The sequence below is a fragment of the Vipera ursinii genome (assembly GCF_947247035.1).
Source record: "Vipera ursinii genome assembly, chromosome: 3".
NCBI lineage: Eukaryota > Metazoa > Chordata > Lepidosauria > Squamata > Viperidae > Vipera > Vipera ursinii.
Window position 1 is genome coordinate 6,029,803 of NC_139516.1, and position 27,696 is coordinate 6,057,498.

Sequence of the window (27,696 nt, forward strand, 5' to 3'; positions counted from 1 at the left end):
CAGAAATGTTAATTGGACGGGTTACGACCCTGGGGAAGGAAACAGACAGCCAAGAGGGCAGGGTATTCAGACCATAAGATTTTGCAGAAATGTTAGTCACCCTACAGCAGGGGTAGGCAACCTTGGCTCTTTTGTGACTCGTGGACTTCAACTCCCAGAATTCCTGAGCCAGAACAGCTGACTCAGGAATTCTGGGAGTTGAAGTCCATGGCATCATAAAAGAGCCAAGGTTGCCTACCCCTGGTCTAGAGCAATGTTTCTTCAGCCTGGCAACTTGAAGAGGTGAGGATTTCAGCTTCTCGACTGGCTGGGGAATTCTGGGAGTTGAAGTCCACAACCTCTTCAGGTTGCCAAGTTTGAAAAACACTGGGTTAAATTCAGGAATGCATTAAGCCAGGGGTAGGCAACCTCGGCTCTTTTATGACTCATGGACTTCAACTCCCAGAATTCCTGAGCCAGCATAGCTGGCTCAGGAATTCTGGGAATTGAAGTCCATGAGTCATAAAAGAGCCGAGGTTGCCTACCCCTGCCCTACAGGGAGCCCCCGACCACAGTGAAGCCCAAAATATATGTTGCTAAGTGAGGCTCTTGTTAAGTGAGCTTTGTCCCAGTTTACAACCTTTCTTGCCACAGTTGTTGTTAAGTGAAACAATGCAGTTGTTACGATCGTAACCCGGCTGTTAAGTGAATCTGGCTTCCCCATGGACTTTGCTTGGTCAGGAAAGGGGATCGCATGACCCCGGGATACGGACACCGTCATAAGTATGAACCAGTCACCAAAGCATCCAAATTTTGATCGCCTGACCATGAGGATGCTGCCGTGGTCATAAGTGTGAAAAAGGGTCATCGTAACACTTTTTTTTTTCAGTGCCACTTTGAGCCGTCACTAAATGAACTGTCGTAAATCGAGGGCTATCTGTACAGGTTCATGAGGATCAGGGATTCAGATTAGTATAGACCAGTTCCCTATAACATGAAAAGTGGTTTCTATACATCTATCGCAGTGGCGTCTTCAAACTTGGCAACTTTTAAGACTTGTGGACTTCAACTCCCAGAATTCCTCAGCCAGCCCTCAGGGATTCTGGGAGTTGAAGTCCACAAGTCTTAAAGTTGCCAAGTTTGAAGACCCTTGATCTGTGCAAGAGAGACAATCAACCAGCCCAATAGAGAAAAAGGCTCCAGCGCTTCTCCACCTGTAATCCACACTCAGATCATCGTAGAGTAAATCCAAGGTCACCTTCAGACCAACTAGACACCAATCAAGAAAGTGCCAAAGAGCCATTAGTAAACAGCCCAACCGAAGAATCCTTAAGACCCCCCCCCCCGCCCCAGACAGGCAAGACACCAGAATATAAACTGACAGCAAATCCAACTCCTTACTAGCACTGATGATGTTACCTAGTTTGGGTGATGAAACGTCTGCAAGGAAACAAGCAAGCTCAGAGAGCGCCAAAGACCCCACAGTCCTATTCCTCCTCCTCCTCCTCCTCCTCCTCCTCCTCCTCCTCCTCCTCCTCCTCCCACACTCCTCTAGCACTGATGATGTTACCTAGTTTGGGTGATAAAACATCTGCAAGGAAACAACCAAGCTCAGAGAGCGCCAAAGACCCCACAGTCGTCGTCCTCCTCCTCCTCCTCCTCCTCCTCCCCCTCCCTTCTAGCACTGATGACGTTACCTAGTTGGGTCATGAAACGTTTGCAAGAAAACCACCAAGCTCAGAGAGCACCAAAGACCCTGTGGTTCTCCTTCTCTTTCTCTTCTCCTCCTGTCCCCTCCTCTTTCACTCCTCCTCTTCCTCCTCCTCTTCCTCCTCCTCAAAAGCCCCACTCTCTTCTAGCACTGATGATGTTCCCTAGTTAGGTCATGAAACGTTTGCAAGAAAACCACCAAGCTCAGAGAGCACCAAAGAACCCACAGTCCTATTCCTCCTCCTCCTCCTCCTCCTCCTCCTCCTCCTCCTCCTCCCACACTCCTCTAGCACTGATGATGTTACCTAGTTTGGGTGATAAAACATCTGCAAGGAAACAACCAAGCTCAGAGAGCGCCAAAGACCCCACAGTCGTCGTCGTCCTCCTCCTCCTCCTCCTCCTCCTCCTCCCCCTCCCTTCTAGCACTGATGACGTTACCTAGTTGGGTCATGAAACGTTTGCAAGAAAACCACCAAGCTCAGAGAGCACCAAAGACCCTGTGGTTCTCCTCTTTCTCTTCTCCTCCTGTCCCCTGCTCTTTCACTCCTCCTCTTCCTCCTCCTCTTCCTCCTCCTCAAAAGCCCCACTCTCTTCTAGCACTGATGACGTTACCTAGTTGGGTCGTGAAACATCTGCAAGAAAACAACCAAGCTCAGAGAGCACCAAGGACCCCACAGTCCTATTCCTCCTCCTCTTCCTCCTCCTCAAAAGCCCCACTCTCTTCTAGCACTGATGACGTTCCCTAGTTAGGTCATGAAACGTTTGCAAGAAAACAACCAAGCTCAGAGAGCACCAAAGACCCTGTGGTTCTCCTTCTCTTTCTCTTCTCCTCCTGTCCCCTCCTTTTTCACTCCTCCTCTTCCTCCTCCTCCTCCTCTTCCTCCTCCTCTCTGCAAATCACACTTCCTTCTAGCACTGATGATGTTACCTAGCTGGGAAATGAAACGTCTGCAATAAAACAACCAAGTTCAGAGAGCACCAAGTTTTCTTCCTCCTCCTCCTCCTCCTCCTCCCTCCCTCCCTCCCAGCTCCACACACCCCACTCTCTTCTAACTCTGATGGTGTTACTTAGTTGGGTAATGAAACGTCCGCAAGGAAACAAGCCCAGCTCAGAGAGGACCAAGCACCCTGTCAGTTCAACCGTGAGCTACAAATATTCTCCTTCAGAGTGACTGCTATTTAGCCTGGTTAGTAGGTTACGTTCGACACGGTGAGTTTCTTCAAAACCGCCTCGTCTTCTTTCCGTTTGATCTTGTCTTCTTCTCTTCTTCCCCGTTTGCTCATGCAGTACCAACAGAACTCATTGGCCAGGAAGTGAGGTAAGGAAACCTATTTAGGATCTGATCTGTCTTCGGCTTGCTGTTTCGCCACGGGATGGCGGGTGGTGGTGGTGGTGGTGATGAAAACCTTGTCACGGTTGCGAAGAGAATCATGGCCGTCGCTAAACGAATCCTGTGCGTCTTCAGCAAATGCGGCTCCCCCCCCCCCCCGCCGACTTCGTTTCCAGGGCCCAGTTGGGGAGGCCACAAATGGCCATCAGGCAAGCCCATCAGGCAAGCTGCCCCTGTTGGAAATGCACGCCGGGTGCCGAGAGCCTGAATTGTGATCAACCCGACCGTGGGAATGCTGCCACGCTCGCCAGCGTGGGAACCGTTCGGTCATTTCCTTCAGTGCTGTTTGTAACTTTGAACGGTCACTCAATGCCTGGTGGTTAAGTTGAGGAGGAACCTGCAGAGTCTGGACAAATCTGCCGAGTTTCTGAAGACTACTATACAGTTTTTTGGGCTAGGCATAGGGCTTGCAGCTTGAAGTTCTTCCACTATCCCTTTGAAGGGCCTTCGGCGAGCGACAGACAGGAAGGGACGCCCTCTTCTAGTCCAGAGGCCCCCAACCTTTGGGGAACCAAGGACCGGTTCCCTGGAGAGAGGTTTTTCCGTGGACCGGAGGGGGCGTGGCTTTGTGTGCTCTGCCTGCATCTTGCGGATGGGGCTTCGCTTGTTTGTGCGGACCAGTGATTTTTCTCTTTTTCTTTCTTTCTCTTTCTCTTCCTCTTTTTCTCTTTTTATTTCTCTTTCTCCCTCTTTCTTTTTCTCTTCTTTCTCTTTCTCTTTTTCTTTCTTTCTCTTTCTCTTCCTCTCTTTCTCTTTTTATTTCTGTTTCTCTCTCCCTCTTTCTTTTTCTCTTCTTTCTCTTTCTTTTTCTTTCTTTCTCTTCCTCTCTTTCTCTTTTTATTTCTCTTTCTCTCTCCCTTTCTTTTTCTCTTCTTTCTCTTTCTCTTTTTCTTTCTTTCTCTTTCTCTTCCTCTCTTTCTGTTTTTATTTCTCTTTCTCTCTCCCTCTTTCTTTTTCTCTTCTTTCTCTTTCTCTTTTTCTTTCTTTCTCTTTCTCTTCCTCTTCTTCTGTTTTTATTTCTCTTTCTCTCTCCCTCTTTCTTTTTCTCTTCTTTCTTTTTCTCTTCTTTCTCTTTCTTTCTTTCTCTTTCTCTTCCTCTCTTTCTCTTTTTATTTCTGTTTCTCTCTCCCTCTTTCTTTTTCTCTTCTTTCTCTTTCTCTTTTTCTTTCTCTTTCTCTTCCTCTCTTTCTCTTTTTATTTCTGTTTCTCTCTCCCTCTTTCTTTTTCTCTTCTTTCACTTTCTTTTTCTTTCTTTCTCTTCCTCTCTTTCTGTTTTCATTTCTGTTTCTCTCTCCCTCTTTCTTTTTCTCTTCTTTCTCTTTCTTTCTCTTTCTCTTCCTCTCTTTCTCTTTTTATTTCTCTTTCTCTCTCCCTTTCTTTTTCTCTTCTTTCTCTTTCTCTTTTTCTTTCTTTCTCTTTCTCTTCCTCTCTTTCTGTTTTTATTTCTCTTTCTCTCTCCCTCTTTCTTTTTCTCTTCTTTCTCTTTCTCTTTTTCTTTCTTTCTCTTTCTCTTCCTCTTCCTCTGTTTTTATTTCTCTTTCTCTCTCCCTCTTTCTTTTTCTCTTCTTTCTCTTTCTCTTTCTTTCTCTTTCTCTTCCTCTCTGTTTTCATTTCTGTTTCTCTCTCCCTCTTTCTCTTTCTCTTCTTCTCTTTCTCTTTCTGTTTATCTCTTTATCTCTTCCTCTCTCTTTCTGTTTCTGTTTGTGTCTCCCTCTTTCTCTCTCTCTTCCTCTTCCTTTCTCTCCCGCTTTTTATTTCTTTCTTTTCTTTCTGTTTCTTTTTCTTTCTATTTTCTTTCTCTTTCTCTTCCTCTCTTTCTGTTTCTGTTTATCTCTTTCTCCCTTCCCCTTCCTTCCTCTCCCACTTTTTGTTTCTCTTTCTCTTCTTGGTCCTGGTCTACAGACCAGGGGTTGGAGACCCCTGGACTAGAACAGGGCTTTTCAACCGGTGGTACGCGTACCACCTGTGGTACATTAGCACGTGGCAGGTGGTACGCAGCCCTGCCCAGCCAAGTGTACTGGGGGAGGGAATGATCCGGCGCAGAGCAGGACTTACTGTGAGAGAGTCCTCCAGAGCTGCAGAGTGGGGAATGCACCTTTTTAAGCTAGTTGCCTCAATGGCTTGTCTTTTCTGTCTCTGGAGGCGTTTCCTTGTTTGATGAATATATGGAAGAGAGAAAATATGGGGGGGATTTCAAATTCTTCCTTCAGAAGCAGGTGGGCATGAGAAAGAGGGAGGGAGGGAAGGAGGGAGGGAGGGAAGGAGGGAGGGAGGGAGGGAAGGAAGTCCCACCTTAGCACTTGGCCACCAGCAGCCCTGCCATTGGCTTTGGGGATCACAACTAATCAAGGAGAGAAGCAACCTAGAACTAAGGAGAAACCTCCCTACAGTGAGAACAATTAATCAGTGGAACTACTTACCTCCCAGAAGTGGTGAGTGCTCCAACACTGGAAGTTTTTAAGAAGAGACTGGACAACCATTTGTCCGAAATGGTATAGGGTTTCCTGCCTGAGCAGGGGATTGGACTAGATGACCTCCAAGGTCCCTTCCAACGCTACTACTACTACTACTACTACTACTACTACTACTACTATTACATGACCTTGGGACACTGTGACCATCATAAATATGAATCAGTTGCCAAGCATCCAAATATAAATCATATGACCCTGGGCATGCTGCAACGGTCATAAGTGTGAAAAATGGTCATAAGTCATTTCAGTGCAATTGCAACTTTGAACAGGGTTGGGTTTTTGTTTTTTGGTCATCAAGTTTTTGACACCTTACTAGGTGGTACTCGAATACTGCCATATCCTAAAAGTGGTACAATCGGTGAAAAGGTTGAAAAGCCCTGGACTAGAAGACCTCTAAGGTCCCTTCCAACTGTTACTCTGAGTAATAGTTCTGAGCACTTAATTCTCTCAGTGGTGCTAATGTCTATTAACCCCATGTAGTGTGGATGTAGTATTATTCATCTTTATTATCTTCCATATTCCGCCTTTTGTTGGTATTCTTTTGTTGGCTCTGCTTATTTGTGTGGATCGGTTTCTGACATGCCGTGGCCTGGTGCCGGTCCACGGACCGGGGATTGGGGACCTCTGTTCTAGTCCAACCCCCTACTCAAGCAGGAAACCCTATAACATTTCAGACAAATGGCTGTCCATTCTCTTCTTTAAAACTTCCAGTGTTGGAGCATTCCCCACTTCTGGAGGCGAGCTGTTTCACTGATTAATTGTCCTCACTGTTAGGAAATTTCTGTGTAGTTTTAGCTTGCTTCTCTCCCTGTCAAGTTTCCATCCGTTGTTTCTTGTCTTGCCTTCTGGTGCTTTGGAAAATAGGTTGACACACACACACACACACACCCCTCTTCCAAATTTGAGAAGATAGACTGACTTTTTTTTTTTTTTGCAAAGTAGGGCAGACCTTTAGAAGTGGCACCTGGCAACGGAGGTGACTCCATGTGCTTGACTGCTTCCAGTTCCTCTCCTCCGTACCCCGCTGCGTTTACAAGTGTAGCCACTGCCAATTTCTCGGCATCCTTGGAACGCGGGCGGCCCACCCCTTCTTGTAAATTGTTAATGTCTTTCTCCCGTCGCCTCCTCTGCTTTTGTCATGGGCACAGCCTGGGCTTCAATTAGTCAATTAATTGTCCAGCTAATCAGGCAGTTAAGGGACAGCTGCAGCGATGGCTGTGTGTAACCGGGCTGGGTTTGGCGGCAATGGCCACCTCTGCTGATGTGTTCAACAATAAAACAGGCAAGTCGTGCACTTGGCACTCCGTAATCTGTATAACAGCCTGTTCTTGGAGTAGAAACACCGTAGGAAGTTGGACCTGCATAGCTTCCCATTGCTCTTTGAGGCGTGGGGTTTTCTAATAAGGAAGGAACAGAAAATAAACTCTGTTATTTGCCCCAAGGGCACACTCCTCATGAATCCTGAGCACTTGGGCTGTATTCAGGATGATTTGGTGGATTGTTAGATTAACCAGTGGAACTACTTGCCTCCAGACATTGTGGGTGCCTCATCACTGGAGGTTTTTAAGAAAAGACTGCAAAGCCACTTGTCTGCAGTAGTATAGGGTCTCCAGATTGAGCGGGGGGGGGAGGGCTAAAAGACCTCCAAGGCCCCTTCCAGCTCTATTTTGATGGATGGATGGGTGGGTGGATGGATGGATGGATTGAAATCTGTAATTTAGATATTACAGGTAGTTCTCAACTTACAATCATTTGTTTAGAGGAAGGAAGGAAGGAAGGAAGGAAGGAAGGAAGGAAGGAAGGAAGGAAGGAAGGAAGGAAGGAAGGAGAAATAGAATAGAATAGAATAGAATAGAATAGAATAGAATAGAATAGAATAGAATAGAATAGAATAGAATAGAATAGAATAGAATAGAATAGAATAGAATACCGTATATACTTGAGTATAAGCCGAATTTTTCAGCCCACTTTTTGGGCTGAAAAATTCCACTTCGGCTTATACTCCAGTCAACAAAAAAAACTTACCGAGGACTTGTGCGCGGCCGAGGCTTTGGTGCTTCCGGGATCGCCCGCACCTCTCCCAAGCCACCGCCGTCCGAGACCTGCCGAAGTTTGGGGAGGTTTGGGGAGGTGCGCGCGCACCTCCCCAAACTCCGCGCCTTGCCTGCCTGCTTCTTTCCGCAGCGGAAAGAAGCAGGCAGGCAGGGCGCGGAGGAACGGAGACTTGCCGACGTTTGGGGAGGTTTGGGCGTCTCCCCAAACCTCGGCAGGTCTCCGTTCCTCCGCGCAGACCTGCCGACGTTTGGGGAGGTTTGGGCGCCTCCCCAAACCTCCCCAAACCTCGGCAGGTCTCCGTTCCTCCTGCCGACCTTTGGGGAGGTTTGGGCGCCTCCCCAAACCTCGGCAGGTCTCCGTTCCTCCGCGCAGACCTGCCGACGTTTGGGGAGGTTTGGGCGCCTCCCCAAACCTCCCCAAACCTCGGCAGGTCTCCGTTCCTCCTGCCGACCTTTGGGGAGGTTTGGGCGCCTCCCCAAACCTCGGCAGGTCTCCGTTCCTCCGCGCAGACCTGCCGACGTTTGGGAAGGTTTGGGCGCCTCCCCAAACCTCCCCAGGTCTCCGTTCCTGTTTGGGGAGGTTTGGGCGCCTCCCCAAACCTCCCCAAACCTCGGCAGGTCTCCGTTCCTGTTTGGGGAGGTTTGGGCGCCTCCCCAAACCTCCCCAAACCTCGGCAGGTCTCCGTTCCTCCGCGCAGACCTGCCGACCTTTGGGGAGGTTTGGGCGCCTCCCCAAACGTCCCCAAACCTCGGCAGGTCTCCGTTCCTGTTTGGGGAGGTTTGGGCGCCTCCCCAAACGTCCCCAAACCTCGGCAGGTCTCCGTTCCTCCGCGCAGACCTGCCGACCTTTGGGGAGGTTTGGGCGCCTCCCCAAACGTCCCCAAACCTCGGCAGGTCTCCGTTCCTGTTTGGGGAGGTTTGGGCGCCTCCCCAAACGTCCCCAAACCTCGGCAGGTCTCCGTTCCTCCGCGCAGACCTGCCGACCTTTGGGGAGGTTTGGGCGCCTCCCCAAACGTCCCCAAACCTCGGCAGGTCTCCGTTCCTGTTTGGGGAGCTTTGGGCACCTCCCCAAACCTCCCCAAACCTCGGCAGGTCTCCGTTCCTCCGCGCAGACCTGCCGACCTTTGGGGAGGTTTGGGAGCCTCCCCAAACCTCCCCAAACCTCGGCAGGTCTCCGTTCCTCCGTGCAGACCTGCCGACCTTTGGGGAGGTTTGGGCGCCTCCCCAAACGTCCCCAAACCTCGGCAGGTCTCCGTTCCTGTTTGGGGAGGTTTGGGCGCCTCCCCAAACCTCCCCAAACCTCGGAAGGTCTCCGTTCCTCCGCGCAGACCTGCCGACGTTTGGGGAGGTTTGGGCGCCTCCCCAAACCTCCCCAAACCTCGGCAGGTCTCCGTTCCTGTTTGGGGAGGTTTGGGCGCCTCCCCAAACCTCCCCAAACCTCGGCAGGTCTCCGTTCCTCCGCGCAGACCTGCCGACCTTTGGGGAGGTTTGGGCGCCTCCCCAAACCTCCCCAAACCTCGGCAGGTCTGCGCGGAGGAACGGAGACCTGCCGAGGTTTGGGGAGGTTTGGGGAGGCGCCCAAACCTCCCCAAACAGGAACGGAGACCTGCCGAGGCTTGGGGAGGTTTGGGGAGGCGCCCAAACCTCCCCAAACAGGAACGGAGACCTGCCGAGGTTTGGGGAGGTTTGGGGAGGCGCCCAAACCTCCCCAAACAGGAACGGAGACCTGCCGAGGTTTGGGGACGTTTGGGGAGGCGCCCAAACCTCCCCAAAGGTCGGCAGGTCTGCGCGGAGGAACGGAGACCTGCCGAGGTTTGGGGACGTTTGGGGAGGCGCCCAAACCTCCCCAAACAGGAACGGAGACCTGCCGAGGTTTGGGGAGGTTTGGGGAGGCGCCCAAACCTCCCCAAACAGGAACGGAGACCTGCCGAGGTTTGGGGACGTTTGGGGAGGCGCCCAAACCTCCCCAAAGGTCGGCAGGTCTGCGTGGAGGAACGGAGACCTGCCGAGGTTTGGGGACGTTTGGGGAGGCGCCCAAACCTCCCCAAACAGGAACGGAGACCTGCCGAGGTTTGGGGAGGTTTGGGGAGGCGCCCAAACCTCCCCAAACAGGAACGGAGACCTGCCGAGGTTTGGGGACGTTTGGGGAGGCGCCCAAACCTCCCCAAAGGTCGGCAGGTCTGCGCGGAGGAACGGAGACCTGCCGAGGTTTGGGGACGTTTGGGGAGGCGCCCAAACCTCCCCAAACAGGAACGGAGACCTGCCGAGGTTTGGGGACGTTTGGGGAGGCGCCCAAACCTCCCCAAAGGTCGGCAGGTCTGCGCGGAGGAACGGAGACCTGCCGAGGTTTGGGGAGGTTTGGGGAGGCGCCCAAACCTCCCCAAAGGTCGGCAGGAGGAACGGAGACCTGCCGACGAGCCACGGCTACACAGGGTATTCCTGTGTATTCAGGCTTGCAAAATGGCGGATCGAGCCTCTGCTGGCGGCAGAGGCTTGCAGAACGGCGGATCGGCTTATACTCGAGTCAATAACTTTTTCCAGTTTTTGGGGGTGAAATTGGGGGTCTCGGCTTATACTCGAGTCGGCTTATACTCAAGTATATACGGTATATGGAATGGAATGGAATGGAATGGAATGGAATGGAATGGAATGGAATGGAATGGAATAGAATAGAATAGAATAGAAAATATGGAATGGAATGGAATGGAATGGAATGGAATAGAATAGAATAGAATAGAATAGAATAGAATAGAATAGAATAGAATAGAATAGAATAGAATAGAATAGAATAGAATAGAATAGAATAGAATAGAGGTTGGAAGGGACCTTGGAGGTCTTCTAGTCCAACCCCCTGCTCAGGCAGGAAACCCTATACCATTTCAGGAAGGAAGGAAGGAAGGAAGGAGTTCCAAGTTACAATGGCACTGAAAAAAGTGACTAATGACGATTTTTCACACTTATGATCATTGCAGCATCCCATGGTCGTGCAAACAAAATTCAAATGCTTGGCAACTGGCATGTACTTACGACAGTTGCAGCGTCCTGGGGGGGGGCGGGGTTCATGTGATGCCCTTCTGCAACCTTCTGACAAGCAAAGTCAATGGGGGAAGCCAGTTTCACTTAAGAACCGCATTGCTAACTTGAGAGCTTCAGTGATGCACTTAATAACTGTGGCAAAAAACGTTGCAAAAGGGGCCCGAAACTCACTTAACAATTGTGCTTAGCAACCTAAATTTCGGGTTGTAAGGCGAGGATTATCCATTACCAAATTCTGTGTGGTTGGGATGTTGTGCTTTCATTTGGCATCCATTCCCTCCTGGCCTTTGGAAAACAGGCAATCCTCAATTTATAACCATAATTTGGATCACGGCTCCACAATGCTTCCATTGCTAAGCCAGCTGGTAGTTACGGTAAGCGAGTCACCCTGATTTTATGAACTTTTTTTTCCCCACGACTGTTAAGCGACCAGAGGCGTAGCGTGGGGGGTGCAGGGGGGGCCGGCTGGACCGGGCGCAACATCTGGGGGGGGCGCATTAGATGCATTTTACTTTAATTACATCACTATTTTCATAACAAACAATACATGTGCTTAGGGGGTAAGGGTTTCTTTAACTAATCTAGTGGAAGAGACTCGAGTGCTAAAATCCACGGGTTAGGGGGCGCAAATTACTTGCCTTGCCCCGGGTGCTGACAACCCACGCTACGCCACTGTAAGCGACTCACTGCAGTTACAGCCGTCATTAAGTGTATCCAGTGTCCCGCATTGACTGTGCTTGTGAGGAGACGCTTGGGAAGCTCGCCCATGGGGATCACGTGATCAGTTGTCAAAAAATGCGTGCCGGTTGCCACCACCACCACCCAAATCTTGATCACGTGACCACAGGGAGGCCGTGACGGTCGTAAGCATGAGGACTGCCTGTAGAGGTAGTCCTCAGCTTTGCGGCCAGAATTGTGATCAGAACGTCCGTCGTAAGTTGTTGCACTTGTAAGTCCGGTCGAACCCTTTTTGTGACCGTTTTCACAGCCATCGTTATGCAAATTCCAGTTTCCCAGGAATGGACAAAACGAGGTTACAAATCATGATCCCATAACCGCAGGGAGCTGCAGCCAATCCTAAATGTGAACCGGGTGCCAAATTGTGATCACGCAATCGTGCAGATTGTGCGACAGTTGTAAGGGCGAGTTTCCCGAGGCTGTCGTAACAGATGGTGGGGAAAAAACAGTCATAAGTCAAGAACTACCTGTAGGGTGATGACATCACAGCTATGACTATGAGATCACTTGACTATGAGCCAGCCGTGTTTAGCAGCAGCCAAAAAAGCTAACACAATCCTGGGTTGTATAAGCAGAGGCATAGAATCACGATCACACAAAGTATTAGTACCGCTTTATAAAACCTTAGTAAGACCACACCTGGAATACTGCAGCCAATTTTGGTCACTATATCAGAAAAAAAAGATGTTGAGAGTTTGGGAAAAATTCAGAGAAGAGCAACTAAGATGATCCAAGGCCTGGAGACCAAAACATACGAAGAACGGCTGCAGAACCTGGGTTTGGCTAGTCTAAAGAAAAATAGAAATAGGGCAGACATGATAGCAGTGTTTCAATATCTGAGGGGCTGCCACAAAGAAGAGGGGGTCACATTATTCTCCAAAGCACCAGAAGGCAGGACAAGAAACAACAGTTGGAAACTCATTGAAGAGAGAAGCACCCTGGAATTAAGGAGAAACTTCCTGACAGTGAAGACAATCAACCAGTGGAACAGCTTGCCACCAGATATTGTGGGCGCTCCATCACTGGAGATTTTTAAGAGGAGACTGGACATTCACCTGTCTGAAATGGTGTAGGTTCTCCTGCTTGAGCAGGGGGCTGGACTAGAAGACCTCCAAGGCTCCTTCCAGCTTTATTCTATTCTTCTATGTTTGCAGAAATCCATTCCACACCCTGCCCACCCAAAAAATCAGAAGTTAAGCCAAGAATGAAAATCGTTCATCATTGTCTGAAAGACGTAGGAATGATGAGCAGAAAGTCCTCGTGATTGTGGGTGGACATCACTCTGTGTATGTGTGTGTGTGTGAGAGAGAGAGAGAGAGAGAGAGTGAGTGAGTGAATGAGAGAGAGAAACTATAACACATAAATAAAATAAAATTCCCCATCCGTACGAGCTAAGTGTGGGAATTGCCTGCTTTTAAAAGGCCTGCTCTTACATATGCAAATCTTTAATTAAACACACTCATAAAACTATAATGAGCCCTTCGTTTAATTAAATGGGGTGACTCATTTCATTAATTTTTAGCAAATCACAAAGCCGCTTTGCATTCGAAAGCAGCAAGAGGAAAAGTCCAAAGGGGAATTGACTCTCTTCTCTGAGATGCTTTAGATGTCTCTCTACATTCAGAGGCCCCATGTTGTCTTCAAGGGCTGCCCATTGTCCATGTCCAGGTAGTCCTCAACTTACGACCACCATTCAGCCTAAAATTTCTGTGGCTAAGCGAGACAGTGCTTGAGTTTTGCCCCATTTTACAACCTTTCTTGCCACACTGGTTAAGTCAATCAATGCAGCTCTTCAGTTCGTGACACAGTTGTTAAGTGAATCGGTCTTCCCCATTGGCTTTGCTTGTCAGAAGGTCGCAAAAGGGGATCGCTGAGGAGAGCCGTGGTGGCGTAGTGGTTGCAATGCGGTACTGCAGGCTACCTCTGCTGACTGCCGGCTGCCATCAGTTTGGCAGTTCGATCCTGACCGGCTCACGGTTGACTCAGCCTTCCATCTTTCAGAGGTTGGCAAAATAAGGACAAGGAAGGAAGGAAGGAAGGAAGGAAGGAAGGAAGGAAGGAAGGAAGGAAGGAAGGAAGGAAGGAAGGAAGGAAGGAAGGAAGGAAGGAAGGAAGGAAGGAAGGAAGGAAGGACCCTGGTGGCACAGTGGTTAGAAGGTAGCATTGCAGGCTGACTCTGCTGACTGCCAGGAATTTGATCCTGACCGGCTCACGGTTGACTCAGCCTTCCATCGTTCTGAGGTCAGTAAAATGAGGACCCAGGAGGAGAAGGAAGGAAGGAAGGAAGGAAGGAAGGAAGGAAGGAAGGAAGGAAGGAAGGAAGGAAGGAAGGAAGGAAGAGCCCTGGTGGCGCAGTGGTTAGAAGGCAGCATTGCAGGCTGACTCTGCCGACTGCCAGCAATTCGATCCTGACTGGCTGAAGGTTGACTCAGCCTTCCGTCCTTCCGAGGTTGGCAAAATGAGGACCCGGATTGTTGGGGGCAAGAGGCTGACCCTGTAAACCACTCAGCGAGGGCTGTAAAGCACTGTTAAGCGGTATATAAGTCTAGAACACTATTGCTATCGCTATCTGAATTGTGATCACACGACCATGGGGATGCTGCAACAGTTCTAAGTGTGAAAAAAGGTCGTAATTCAGTGCCGTTGTAACTTTAAATGGTCACTAAACAGTTGTAAGTCGAGGACCACCTGTAGTTGAGTTGATTTGATTTTTCCCTCTCTCTCTCTCTCTCTCTCTCTCCCTCTCTCCCACATTTGGAAATTATACCTGCTTTTATTTCTGGCTTGCGTCACCCTCTTCACACAGCTGTCCAACTCCTGGATGCAACGGATCAGGACATATTCGAGGAAAGTACGCGAGACACAGGAGGTAAGTTTTCTTGTCCGTTGGAAGCTCTAAGTCCATCACCCCCACCCTCACCTTCATTGGATTCAGACACTTCAGCAAGGAAGCTAAGTTCACCAAACCATCTTCTGAAATGGTGGCCAATTTTCCAGGGGAAATATCTGTCCCTTTCAAGAGCATTTTAAAGCACCACCATTCTGGCCAACACAAGCTTATTATCAGTCAGGTGGGGGTAGTGATTAAGGAGCTGGTCTAGAAACCCGGAGACTGTGAGTTCTAGTCCTACCTTAGGTGTGAAAGTCAGTTTGATGACTGTGGGCCAATAACCAGGTGAGCGTGAGTTCTAGTTCTCCCTTAGGCATGAATGTCAGCTGGTTGACTTAGGGCCAATCATTGGGTGACTGGAATTTGAGTCCTGCCTTAGACATGAATGCCAGCTTGGTGAGTTTTGGCCAAACACCAGGTGATCATGAGTTCTAGTCCCACCTCAGGCCTGAAAGGTGCCTGGGTGACGTTGGGTCAGTCACCAGGAGATGATGAATTGTAGTTCTGCCTTATAACTCATAATGATGGCAGCAGGAAAAGGGAGCGTCTTTGAATACCTGTTTTCAGTAATAAGAGCGCCTTTGATTGATGCTTCTTTGAAGTAAGGTGTTGTGATTCAGGGTCAGCCTGTGGGTTTGGCAGTTGGGTCGGACGATTCAGAGGAGGAGGAGGGGAGTGTTGGAGAGGTTGCTGAGGGGGTTGGAGAGCTTGCTGATGAGAGCCCTCAGCCAGGCCCCTCCCACCTGGTTACGACGCAGACCCACCTGTGTGAGCCTGACAGCGTGGATGAAGATGACCCACAGCTGGCCCTGTTCAAGGATGCCCGACGCAGGAGGCAGTCCATCAGGAGTAAACAGAGGAAGGCAATGGGGCACCTCGGAAGAAGGCAGAGAGAAGCCATGCCCTGAACTGTATAAAAGGGGAATGCGTGGGAGGGCTGGTTTGCTGAAGGCAACCGCTTGAATAGCTCCTGTTTCATGGTTCGTGTCTTGTTTTTGCTCTGTTTGCTTTTGTGTCCATAAATTTGGCAGGCTTAGTTCCAGCCTCTTGCCTTCTTGTAAAAGGGGTTGTCCCTGCCTTTTCTGCAGAGCCGGTAGTAGGCTGGTACAGAACAGAAGGAAGCAAGAATCTGGATTCTATTAAGAACCGATTCAAGCGGGTCAGAGATGAGAACTGCCCAGAAAGTTGAACTATAATAACCTGAGAAGGTTTTATAACATGGAAAACACAACCCCTGGAATATTCAATTGGTCATTAACCAGATCATTGCTAAGAATATTATGGGCTGATATGAACACTTACATGCTATTTGTATACAATTCTGAGCTTCCATCAAATTAAAAGCAATAGGACTTCTGGTTCTGTAGACACCAGCAACTACCACACTTGTGTTGAGATCCTTCTCTTGTGCTCTCTCTCTGTCTCTCTCTCTCACAATCTCTTTCTCTCTCTTTTCTTTCTTTTTCTCTCACTTCCTCTTCGTCTCTCTGTTTCCGTTTCTCCCTGTCTCTTCCTCTCTTCTTTCTGTTTCTTTTTGCCTTTTTCTTTCTTTCTCTTTCTCTTTCTCTTTCTCTCTTTCTGTTCCTGCTTATCTCTTTCTCTGCTTCCTGTTTCTATTTCCGTTTTTCTCTTTCTCTCTCTTCCTCTTCCTTTCTCTCCCACTTTTTCTTTCTCTTCTTTGTTTCTTTCTTTTTCTTTCTCTTCTTCTCTTCCTGTTTCTGTTTATCTCTCTCTCTTCCTCTTCCTTCCTCTCCCACTTTCTCTTTCTCTTCTTTCTGTTTTCTCTCTCTTTCTCTCTTTTTATTCCTCTTTCTGTTTCTCTTTCTCTCTCTCTCTCTCTCTCTGTCCCTTCCTCTCTCTTTCTCATTCTGTTTCTTTCTGTTCCCCTTATTCTTTCTCTTTTCGTTCTCTTTCTCTCTCTCTCTTCCTGTCTCTCTGCGTCTGTTTCTATTTCTCTCTCTTCCTCTTCCTTTCTCTCCCACTTTTTGTTTCTCTTTCTCTTCTTTCTCTTTCTCTTTCTCTTTCTTTCTCTTTCTCTTTCTCTTCCTCTCTTTCTGTTCCTGTTTCTCTCTTCCTCTTCCTTCCTGTCCCACTTTCTCTTTCTCTTCTTTGTTTTCTCTCTCTTTTTCTCTCTCTATTCCTCTATCTTTCTCTCTTTCCCTTCCTCCCTCTTTCTGTTTCTCTTTCTCTTTCCCTTATTCTTTCCCCCCCTCTCTCTCCCTCTTCCTCTCTTCTCTCTGTCTTTCTCCTAGTTTACAAAGCTGCCCGCTGGCGAAGAAGAGGAAACTTCAGCATGTAGAAGCAGAACATCTGGCAGCCAAGAGAAAATCTCATCCCTTGAAGCTCAGCCTTGACGAAGACTATAATGTCGACAGCGATGCGAGTGAAGAAGCCGAAGCCAAGCTGGACTCTGTGACGGACGATTCAGAGGGGACCCTGGAGGAGGAGGAGGATGACGACGACGACGACGACGAAGGAGAAGCCCTTGCACAAAAGGAAGCGTCCAGCAGCCCTCCCTCGGAAGAAGGTGTGGGGTTGCTTCTGATAATGCCAACAGTGTACAGGTAGACTTATGACCAAAATTGGGACAAGAATTTCCATTGATAAGTAAGGCGGTTGTTAAGTGAGTCACGGGACCAGAATTTCCATTGCTGAGGGAGGCGGTTGTTAAGTGACTTGTGCCTCATTTGTTGACCTTAACAACCGTTATTAAATGAATCATTGCAGTTGTAAAAGTGACTGTCAGAGCATGCACAGTCTTATTGCACTGAGATAACCCAGAGTAAACACAGTAATTTAATTTAATAATTTAATTTGTATACCGCCCTTCTCCCGAAGGACTCAGGGCGGTGAACAGGGCAATACACAATAAAAATAGAATACAAAAATTAAAAAGCCATTAAACATTATGCCCATAAAATTAATACATATTAAAATTAAAACTATTTATAAAAACCCAACCCAACACAGTAAACAGTGGTTTGTATTAAATGGTGGTTTATCTTACACTATCTACAATATCATACACCAGGAACAATACACATACACGACTAATACAGCAGGATCCAACAAACCACAATTACAGTAAGAAACGGAAGAGAGAGAACACAGCAGCAGAGCCTTCCTTTTATACAAAGGCTCCTAAAGAGACACAGACCCTGCTGGCTGTTAAAGGGACACAGACCCTGCTGAGTCATTTCTATCATTCCATCTTACATCTTTCATTACATAAGTTGGTTAGCTGTTAAATCAATACCTTGATAGAATCGCCTGGTTATTAAGCAAATCCCTCTTCCCCTATTGACATGGCTTGTCAGAAGCTGGTAAGGAAGACTTCAAATGGGGAATCACATGACTCCAGGACATTGCAAGTGTCATAAGAACGTGCTCGTTGCCAAGTGCCTGAATTTTGATCCCATGACCATGGGGAATGCTGCAATGGTCATGAGTGTGAGGACCAGTCATAAGTTACTTTTTTCAGTGCTGTTCAGTTACTAAATGAAGGGTTGTTAAGTTCAAGCAGCAAAGGTTGGGGACCACTGCTCTGAATAATATATCCATAGGTTCTTCACCCAGAAAATTAAGAAAGGAGCTACATTTTGAGTGGTCCTTGGTGCCCTCAGAGCTGGGTTATTTTCTTGCAGACGTTTCACAACCCAACTATGTAACATCATCAGTGCTAGTAAGGAATGGGCTTTGCTTTCAATTTATATTCTAGCTAGCAGATTGTGCCATCACTGTTGGTGGGAGTGGTCTTGGAGGTTCTTTAGTTGGGCTCCTAGACCACTCCCACCAACACTAATAGGGCAAGCCACTAGAATGTAATATGAGACCAAGCCCTCCCCCCTTCTAGCACTGATGATGTTACCTAGCTGGGTCAGGAAACGTCTGCAAGAAAACCACCAACCTCAGAGTGCATCTAGGACACTCCAGTATCTCCCTCGACTTGCAGTGCAAAAGCCTCAGACACCACATAATAAAGTAGGGACATTCCCCTCCCCCCCCCAAGGTTGGCTACTACAATTTTGAAGAACATCTCTTTCCAATCTAGGCCAAAGAACGGAAGGAACTCTCGTGTCTGAACGGAAAGTGTCGGAAAGTGAAGGCGAAGTCTCCAGCAGCGGGGGAAACACCATGCATCTACTCTGTGAAGAAGCAACGGAAGAAGAGGAGGAGGAGGAGGAGGAAGAGGAGGAGGAGGAAGAGGAGGAAGCAGTGGAGGAGGAATGCGAGAAGGAGATCCTCATCCACCCAGAAGATGCAGAAGAAGTCATTGAGGTCACCAGCGAGCGCAGCAGTGATTTGTGCCTGGAACATCGGGAGGATGAGGCAAGTTGTGAGGACTCGTTCAAACTGCAAAAGGAGGAGGAGGAGGAAGAAGAGGAAGAGGAGGATGACGACGAAGAAGACCGTGAAGAAGAGGAAGAGGAGGAAGAGGAGGAGGAGGAGGAGGAGGAAGAAGAAGAGGAAGAATACGAAGAGGAGGAAGAAGAAGGGGAAGCGATGGCTGAGGTAATCTGTCAAGAAGCTCCTCACATTTCTCAGGATAGCCCCCAAGCCCACTGTGAAAGACCGACGGTCAACCCCAAGCCGGAATATTCTGTCATTGTGGAGGTGAGGTCAGACGATGAAAAGGACGATGATTCCCACTCCCAAAAGTCCACGGTGACCGATGAATCCGAGATGTATGACATGATGACGCGGGGAAATCTGGGCCTGTTGGAGCAGGCCATCGCCCTGAAAGCTGAACAGGTCAAGGTGGTGAGGGAGCCCGGCCAGCAGGTGACCGGAGAGCACGCGAAACATTTCCAAGCGGAGGAGAAGCAGAACAAGACCTTGGACTCCATCAGGAAGAACTATTACAGCAAAGGTAAGGAGAGATGGCTCGGCACAATGCCTCAGGGGTTAAAGACGCTGAGCTTGTCAGCTGCAAAGCTGACGGCCTGGGTTGGAGACCCAGCACCACAAGATGGGGCGAGCTCCGGTTCTTGCCTCAGCTCCTGTGCACCTAGCAGTTAGAAAGCGTGCAAATGTCTATGGAGATTCTCAGTCATCCAGGTCATAGTTGTCCCAAGGATGCTTTTTTCAGGAGGCAACTGGACTTTCTTGTGTTCCTTTGAAGACATTTCAGCTCTGACTGGCCATCTATTTCAAAATTGAACAGCCCTCTCTCAACAGAGGGGGAGAGATACGACACCATCTATCTCCAGTCTACAACACCGTCCTTTCTGCAGTTCCAAGAAGGCTCCGCACCCATTTGCACCACTCAGGTGACCCTGATGACATAGATCCAGGTGGCCTCAACGACTCTCCAAAAGAAGGCAAATGACCAGCTGTCTGCAAGGAGTATAAATCCTTCCATTCCCCACCATCCCGTCAGAGCTGAAGAATCTTCTTGGATGAGAAGCGAAACGTCTTCAAACGAAAACAAGAAAGTCCAGTTGCCTCATGAAGGAAATCGCACGATCCCGTTGTAAGTGTGAAACCAGTTGCGAAACATCTGAATTTTGATCATGTGACCCTGGGGACGCTGCTACGGTTGTAAATGTGAAAACTGGTCATAAGTCACTTTTTTGGGTCCCGTTGTAACTTCGAAGGGTCACTAAATGAACTGTTGTAAGTCGAGGACTAACTCTGTAACCTCCCAATGTTGCAGTTACCTTTGGCAAAAGCTGGTTTTAAGAAAGGAGTGGATCAAGAACGTAGCTCTAAAGACAGATGTTGGATTCAATACCGGGCTTCCGATAAGGAGTAAGTCTCCAGATGCAAGGGTAGTCCACCTTGGCTCTTTTATGACTCGTGGACTTCAACTCCCAGAATTCCTGAGCCAGCATGGCTCAGCTTGGAAACGTCTCCATTTCTCCTCAGCATGGCTGGCTGAGGAATTCTGGGAGTTGAAGTCCACGAGTCATAAAAGAGCCAAGGTGGCCTACCCCTGCTCCAGAGGGAGCTTCTTACTTATTATACAGGTAGTCCTTGACTTACGACCCCAACTGTGCTGAAAATTTATGTTGCTAAGTGAAACATTTGTTAAGTGAGTTTTGCCCCGTCTTACAACTTTTCTTGCCACAGTTGTTAAAATGAATCGTTGCAGTTGTTAATTTAGTAACATAGTTGTTAAGTGAACCTGGCTTCCCCCTTGAATTTGCTTGTCAGGAGGTCGCAAAATGACCCCCCGGGGCATTGCAACTGTCGCAAAAAGGAACTTATCGCCAAGCGTCTGAATTTTGATCACATGACCATGGGGACGTTGCAACGGTTGTGTGAAAAATAGTCATAAGTCTCTTTTTTCACTGCTGTTGTAACCTTGAACGGTCACTAAATGATTCGTTGTAAGTCGAGGACTGCCTGAACCTTGTTTCCACAGGGTACCTTTCCTCATCCCTGTCAGAGATGGAACCTGGAATTAAATAGACATTTGAGTTAATAAACTGAGGCAACGTCTGCAGTTCTGATGACGGCGGGGTTCCAGTTCAACCGGATGAAGTGGGCACACTTATAGAGCTTTGAAGGGACATTTCGCTTCCGTTGCTGCTTTGAGCACAAAAGGAAAGGAAATGCTCCTTCAGGAAAAGAGGAAAGGGCTTGGGTGGCTTCGTTTTGCACGGCTTCTTGGGGAACCTTTGAGAATCGGGAAAGGTTTCGGGAAGGGGAGGAAGCCGTCATGAAAAGTCTCCCAGCCAGGCAATTTGTATCATCGCTGACATCTGGATGAGGCAAATAAGGTGATTTTCCACCCCGTTGTGTGTCTTGCTGAGGCAAAACATTGTTCCCTTGGGAAGGCTAGCAGGTGATCAGAATGCTGATCTTTCTTTCTTTCTTCTTTCTTTCTTTCTTTTTCTTTCTTTCTTTCTTTCTTTCTTTCTCTCCTTCCTTCCTTCCTTCCTTCCTTCCTTCCTTTCTCCCTCCCTCCCTCCCTCCTTCCCTTCCTCTCTCTCTCTCTCTTCCTTCCTTCCTTTCTCTTTCTTTCTTTCTCTCTCCTTCCTTCCTTCCTTTCTCTTTCTTTCTCTCTCCTTCCTTCCTTCCTTCCTTCCTTCCTTCCTTCCTTCCTTCCTTCCTTCCTTTCTTTCTCCCTCCCTCCCTCCCTCCCTCCCTCCCTTCCTCTCTCTCTCTCTCTTCCTTCCTTCATTTATATCCCACCTTTATTATTTTTACAAATAGCTCAAGGCAGGCAAACATATCCAGCACACTTTCCTTCTCCCCATAATTATAATAAGCCTGTGAGGTGGGCTGGGTTGAGAGGGAGAGGGCCTGGCCCAAAGTCGCCCAGCTGGCTACCGCGGGACTAGAGCTCACTGCCTCCTGGTGAATGGCCTAAAGTCACCCAGCCGCCTTCATGCCTAAGGGACTAGAACTCACCATCTCCTGGTGATTGGTCCAAAGTCATCTGGCTGACTTGCATGTCTCAGGCAATTTACTAGAATTCACCGTCACCTGCTTTCTAGCCTGGTACCATAGCCAGTAGATTAAACTGGCTTTATCTCTCTTTCTCTTTCGTTTTCGTTTAGGGAAAACAAAAATGGTTCCACATGCCTGAACATGTTTCTTGGAGAAATCCTACTCAACCAAACCCTTTTTTTCAAAAATATATTTTATTAATTTTTTACAATAACAATCTTTAGTGCTTTGTGAGCAGCGTGTTGTCTGGGTTCACGCATTTAAAACAATCGATGATAAATTAATTTCTACAATTAATCAGTACGTTGGTAATATATTTCTTCTGATCCTCTCTTCTTCCTGTAATATTCTCCTTTTGTCTACATTAAACAAATATAATTCTTAATGTTTTCAGTACAAACCAAGTTGAATGTAAACATTTTTAGTATTTATGCACACAATAATAACATCAGCATATAACATGTTTTTAATCAGCTTATTTCCACTGTATTTGTAAAAACCACCTCATGAAATCATTATATGTCCTGTTTTCAAGATTCTTATTGAAGCTTAGTTTCCCCTCACCAACCAAATCTTATTTTAAGCTTGTTTATGCACCCTCTTCATTCATTTTTTAGATTCTTCAAGACCCGAGAAGCGTGAAATCAAATGTCCCACTCCAGGTTGTGATGGCACCGGCCACGTCACAGGACTCTATCCTCACCATCGTAGTTTGTCTGGCTGCCCGCACAAAGACAGGATTCCTCCTGAGAGTAAGTGCCTCGTAAAATTCACTACATTGCTGTAACAGTTAGGGCAATTCTTATAAAACAGCTGATGAACCATCATCCGTGTAGTGGCCAAGTACTTTTGCCACAGTTCTTAAGCGAATTGCTGCAGTCCTTAAGTGAATGACACGTCGTTAAGTGGACCTGCTTCCCCTATTGACTTTGCTTATTGAAAGTCGGTTGGGAAGGCCACAAAAAGAGATCACATCACCCTGTTGTTGTTGTTAGTTGCAAAGTCGTGTCCGACCCATCGCGACCCCATGGACAACGTTCCCCCAGGCCTTCCTGTCCTCTACCATCTTATGGAGTCCATCTAAGCTCACGCCTACTGCTTCAGTGACTCCATCCAGCCACCTCATTCTCTGTCGTCCCCTTCTTTCTCTTGCCCTCAACCTTTCCCAGCATTAGGCTCTTCTCCACTGAGTCCTTCCTTCTCATTAGGTGGCCAAAGCATTTGAGTTTTAGCTTCAGGATCTGGCCTTCTAAAGAGCAGTCAGGGTTGATCTCCTCTAGGACTGACCGGTTTGATCGCCTTGCAGTCCAAGGGACTCGCAGGAATCTTCTCCAGCACCACAGTTCAAAGGCCTCAATTCTTTGGCGCTCAGCCTTTCTTATGGTCCAACTTTCACTGCCGTACATTGCAACTGGGAAGACCATAGCCTTGACTATATGCACTTTTGTCGACAGGGTGACGTCTCTGCTTCTTTAGTGTGCTGTCTAGATTTGCCACGGCTTTCCTCCCCAGGAGCAAGCGTCTTTTAATTTCTTGGCTACAGTCCCCATCTGTGGTGATCTTGGAGCCCAGGAAAATAAAATCTGTCACTACACATCACCCTGGGACACTGCAAATGTTATAAGTAATGTATTTCCCTGAAAATAAGACCAGGTGTTATATTACCTTTTGCGCCAAAACACGCATTAGGGCTTATTTTACAGTTAGGGCTTATATTTGGGAAAATATGGTACTAAATGCGTCCATCTGGCTGACAAACTTAACTGGGGTTTATTTTTGGGGTAGGGCTTATATTACGAGCATCCTGAAAAATCACGCTAGGGCTTCTTGTCCTGGTTAAGTCTTATTTTCGGGAAAACATTGTACATGCCAATTGTCAAGCACCTGAATTCTGGTCATGTGACTGTAAGGAATGCTACAACGGTCGTAAGCACGAGGACCAACTGTGAGTCACTTTTTTCCCCAGTGTAAGTGGAGGAGCACTTGTAATTTTCTTTTCTTTCACGTTTATCCTCAAAGAAGATTGTGAAATTAAAATGTATACCGGCAGTCCTCGACTTAGGACCACAGATGAACCCAAAATTTCTGTTGCTAAGTAAAGCCAATGAATTTTGCCCCATTTTATGACCTTTTTGGCCACAAATGTTAAGAGAATCAGTGCAGTTGTTAAGTTCGTGACATAAATCTGGCTTCCCCTTTGACTTTGTTCATCAGAAGGTGGCAAAAGATGATCACATGACTCCAGGACACGGTAACCGTCATAATCCGTCATGTGCCAATTGCTGAGCATCCAAAATTTGATCACGTGACCTTGAGGATGCTGCAATGGTCATAAAGTGTGAAAAATATGTCACTTTTTTCAGTGGTATTGTAATTTCAAATGGTCACTAAATTAATGGTTGTAAGTAGAGGATTACCTACACTAGTTGGATATAATGTGAGACTACTCCAGGCCCATTTCCAGAAAATTGTGGATTTTCCTCATGAAGAATGAGGAAAACCTGAGGCTGATTATGGAGCTCGGATGAAGAATCCTTTAGCAAAAGTGCCTGGGGTAGCCTAATTTATTTATTTTATTTATTATTTTAATTTATTACAGCTCAACTGGGATAAATCAGCAACTTTATCTGCATCGGTGCCCATGGAATGCAGTAAAAAAAAAGAAAGAAAAGAAAAAAGAAAAGTGATATTGTTCTTTTTCTCAACATGTTTGGAGAGAAAATTGAATAGGCCCGGTGCTGAGGGGTTTTAAATTTTAATAAGACAGTGTGATGTGGAGGAGTTTCATTTACTTTTTCCCCAAGGGGGAAATATTTGCTATTTCTGACTCTGAAATAATTTCTTTTATAATCCTCACTCAAGAAAAGGTGTGAGCTTATGAAAAATAACAATAAAAAACCCAATCTGTCTTATCAGTTCATTTCAAAGGCTGAAGACCCACCCCCACCCACCCCAAAAAAACACCCTAAGAGAAAGGAACATTGGTCGTTTATTTCCTCATGGGTAAATGAAAAACAAAAATAAGTGCAAGTGCTGTTCTTCTGAAAGATATTTTTCTTTACTTTCAAGGTTTTTATTTCGTAAAAGGCAATGAGGTTAAACCATATATGTTTCTTTTAAAGAATCAGAGGTTTGAGAAATATACATGGAAACCCAATCCCTTGAAACAGAGAACAGATCTGACTTCACTGCAGGAAGCAGACTGGATGATCTGTTAGTCTGCCTGTCTATCATCTCATCTATCTGTGTCTCTCATATCTATCCTTTTATCATCTACCATCTACCTCATCTATCTGTCTGTCTGTTGGTCTAACTGTCTATCTATCTACCATCTCATCTATCTATGTCTCTCATCTATCTCATCTATCTTTTTATCATCTATCTATCTTTTTATCATCTATCTCATCTATCTGTCTGTCGTATCATCTCACCTATCTACATCTGTTATCTATATCATGTCTGTCTGTCTATCTATCTATCTATCATCTCTTCTATCTATGTCTCTTTATCTCATTATCATTTTAACATCTATATGTGTCTTCCTGTCTATCATCTCATCTATCTATGTCTCTCATATCTTATCTGTCGGTGTGTGGTGTAGTTGGTTCACATGGTGTGGTAGGATGGAGGGTTTGTTGTCACTGTGTGTTGGGGGGAGAGAGCACGGGGGGAGGCTCAGCTAATCTCAATGTACACATGTTGTACTTTGACAATAAAGGTTTATTATTATTTATTATTATTATCTACCTGATCTATCTGTCTATCTGTTGGTCTGTCTGTCTATCTATCTACCGTCTCATCTATCTATGTCTCTCATCTATCTCATCTATCTTTTTATCATCTATCTATCTATCTATCTATCTATCTATCTATCTATCTATCTATCTATCCATCTTATCATCTCATCTTTTTATCATCTATCATCTCATCTTTTTATCATCTATCTATGTATCTATCTTTTTATCATCTATCTCATCTATCTGTCTGTCTGTGTATCATCTCACCTATCTACGTCTCTTATCTATATCATTTATCTGTCTATCTATCATCTCTTCTATCTAGGTTTCTTTATCATTATCTTTTTAACATCTACATCTGTCTGCTTGTCTATCATCTCATCTGTCTATGTCTCTCGTATCTATCCTTTTATCATCTATCATCTACCTGATCTATCTGTCTATCTGTTGGTGTATCTGTCTTATCTATCTACCATCTCATCTATGTCTCTCATCTATCTATCTATCTATCTATCTATCTATCTATCTATCTATCTATCTATCTATCTATATCATCTCTTCTATCTATGTCTCTCATTTATCTCATCTATTTTTTTAACATCTATTATCTACAGCAGAGATCTCCAACCTATCCGTGCTCACAGCTTCCAAATCATTGTGCACACGTGTGTGCATACAAACGGGACCACGTGCACTGGTGTGGCATTAGCGGCCCCATTCGTGCATGCAGCATGTGCTGGTGCCGTGTGCATGTGCAAATGGCCGTGCACCCCCGACGGCAGCTAGCAGCCCCACCCGCCCATGTGTGAAAGGTCCCTATATCATTTCAGCCAAATAGCTGTCTAACAAACCCTTTCTGGCTATTAGTTATGACTTTCTTTGTTTCTAGATATTCACAGATCTGTTTTTTTTATTATGTTTGATTAGGGTCTCCTGCTTGAGCAGGGGGTGGGACTAGAAGACCTCCAGGGTCCCTGCCAAGTCTGTTACTTCTCCTTTTATTATTACTATTGTTGCTTTCTCACCTTTCTTCTCATTTTCTTTTTAATTCTCAAGTTCTGGCCATGCACGAGAATGTATTAAAATGCCCAACACCTGGATGCACCGGACAGGGCCATGTAAATAGCAACCGTAATACTCACCGAAGGTAGGTGATTTTTCCACTGTATCCTAGATATTTGAAATAATAATGGGTCAGGAAGCTGTTTGTTTAGCAAATATGATTAGCTGATTGGGACAGCAATTGAACTGGAAGAGAGAGAATTTAGAAAAGGGCTGGAAACAAGAGAGTGGCAGGAGAAACTGTCTTGCATTTTTCTCTCATCCACGATGCCTTCATTTGCACACACACACAAAAAAGAATTTTCTCTGGAAATGAGGAAAAAAGAAACTTTTTGGAAGGTCTCATAGATAAATGTTTGATATTCTCACACCTATGTGGTGACAAAACAACGAAGGAAGTCCATAGGCATGTTGTGGTTTTCACCATAGGTAATCCTTGATTTATGAGCTCAGCTGTGCCCAACATTTGCGTTGTTAAGCAAGGCATGGGTGGGATGAAGGTTGTTCCATTTTTATGACCTTTCTTTGCCACCATTGCTAACCGAACCACTGCATTTGTGAAGTGAATCGTGCAGTCTTGCAAGAAGACGGCTGGGAAGGTTTCACATAACCCTGGGACCCCTGTCATAAATATATGCCAGTTGCCAAGCCCCCCAAATTTTAATCACGTGACTGTGGGGATCTTACAACAGTCATAAATGTGAAAATGGGTCATGAGTCACTTTTTTCAGTCCTGTTGGAACAATCCCTAAACAAATAGTTGTAAGTCGAGGACTACCTAAATTTAATCTCCCCCATAGCCTCCCTGGCTGTTTATGCTTCCATTCAGTTTTAAGGCAAGATAATTACCGTTACAGGGAATTACAGGAATTACCGTAATTACAACCAATGGCGAGAACCAGAATTTCCCTTGCTAAGCATGGGGTGATGGTTAAATGAGTCACACTCCTTTTTACGACCTTTTTGCCATGTTTGTTAAGTGAATCACACAGTCATTAAGTGAATAAGCTCCCCCCATTGCAGGGGAAGGCAACTATGGCCCCTTTGCAACCTGTGGACTTCAACTCCCAGAATTCCTGAGCCAGCCATTGGGAGGAAATGGGCAACTATGGCCCCTTTGCAACCTGTGGACTTCAACTCCCAGAATTCCTCAGCCACCATGGAACTCTCAGCAATTCTGAGAGTTGAAGTCCTCAGGTTGTAAAGGGGTCAATGCTGCCCACTTCC

General features: G+C 46.6%; 1 protein-coding gene across 1 annotated transcript in view; it reads left to right on the plus strand.

Annotated features, from left to right (window-relative positions):
• The window catches only part of MYT1 (myelin transcription factor 1), a gene marked incomplete at both ends in the record, with an annotated part of 92,878 nt that overhangs the window by 2,506 nt on the left and 62,676 nt on the right, over window positions 1-27,696 (plus strand). Inside the window, 6 exons of the mRNA XM_083360834.1 lie at window positions 2,978-3,008; window positions 14,189-14,251; window positions 16,525-16,799; window positions 18,324-19,142; window positions 22,288-22,422; window positions 26,464-26,554. Coding sequence (XP_083216960.1) covers window positions 2,978-3,008; window positions 14,189-14,251; window positions 16,525-16,799; window positions 18,324-19,142; window positions 22,288-22,422; window positions 26,464-26,554 — 1,414 coding nt within the window. The remainder of the gene's footprint in view (window positions 1-2,977; window positions 3,009-14,188; window positions 14,252-16,524; window positions 16,800-18,323; window positions 19,143-22,287; window positions 22,423-26,463; window positions 26,555-27,696) is intronic.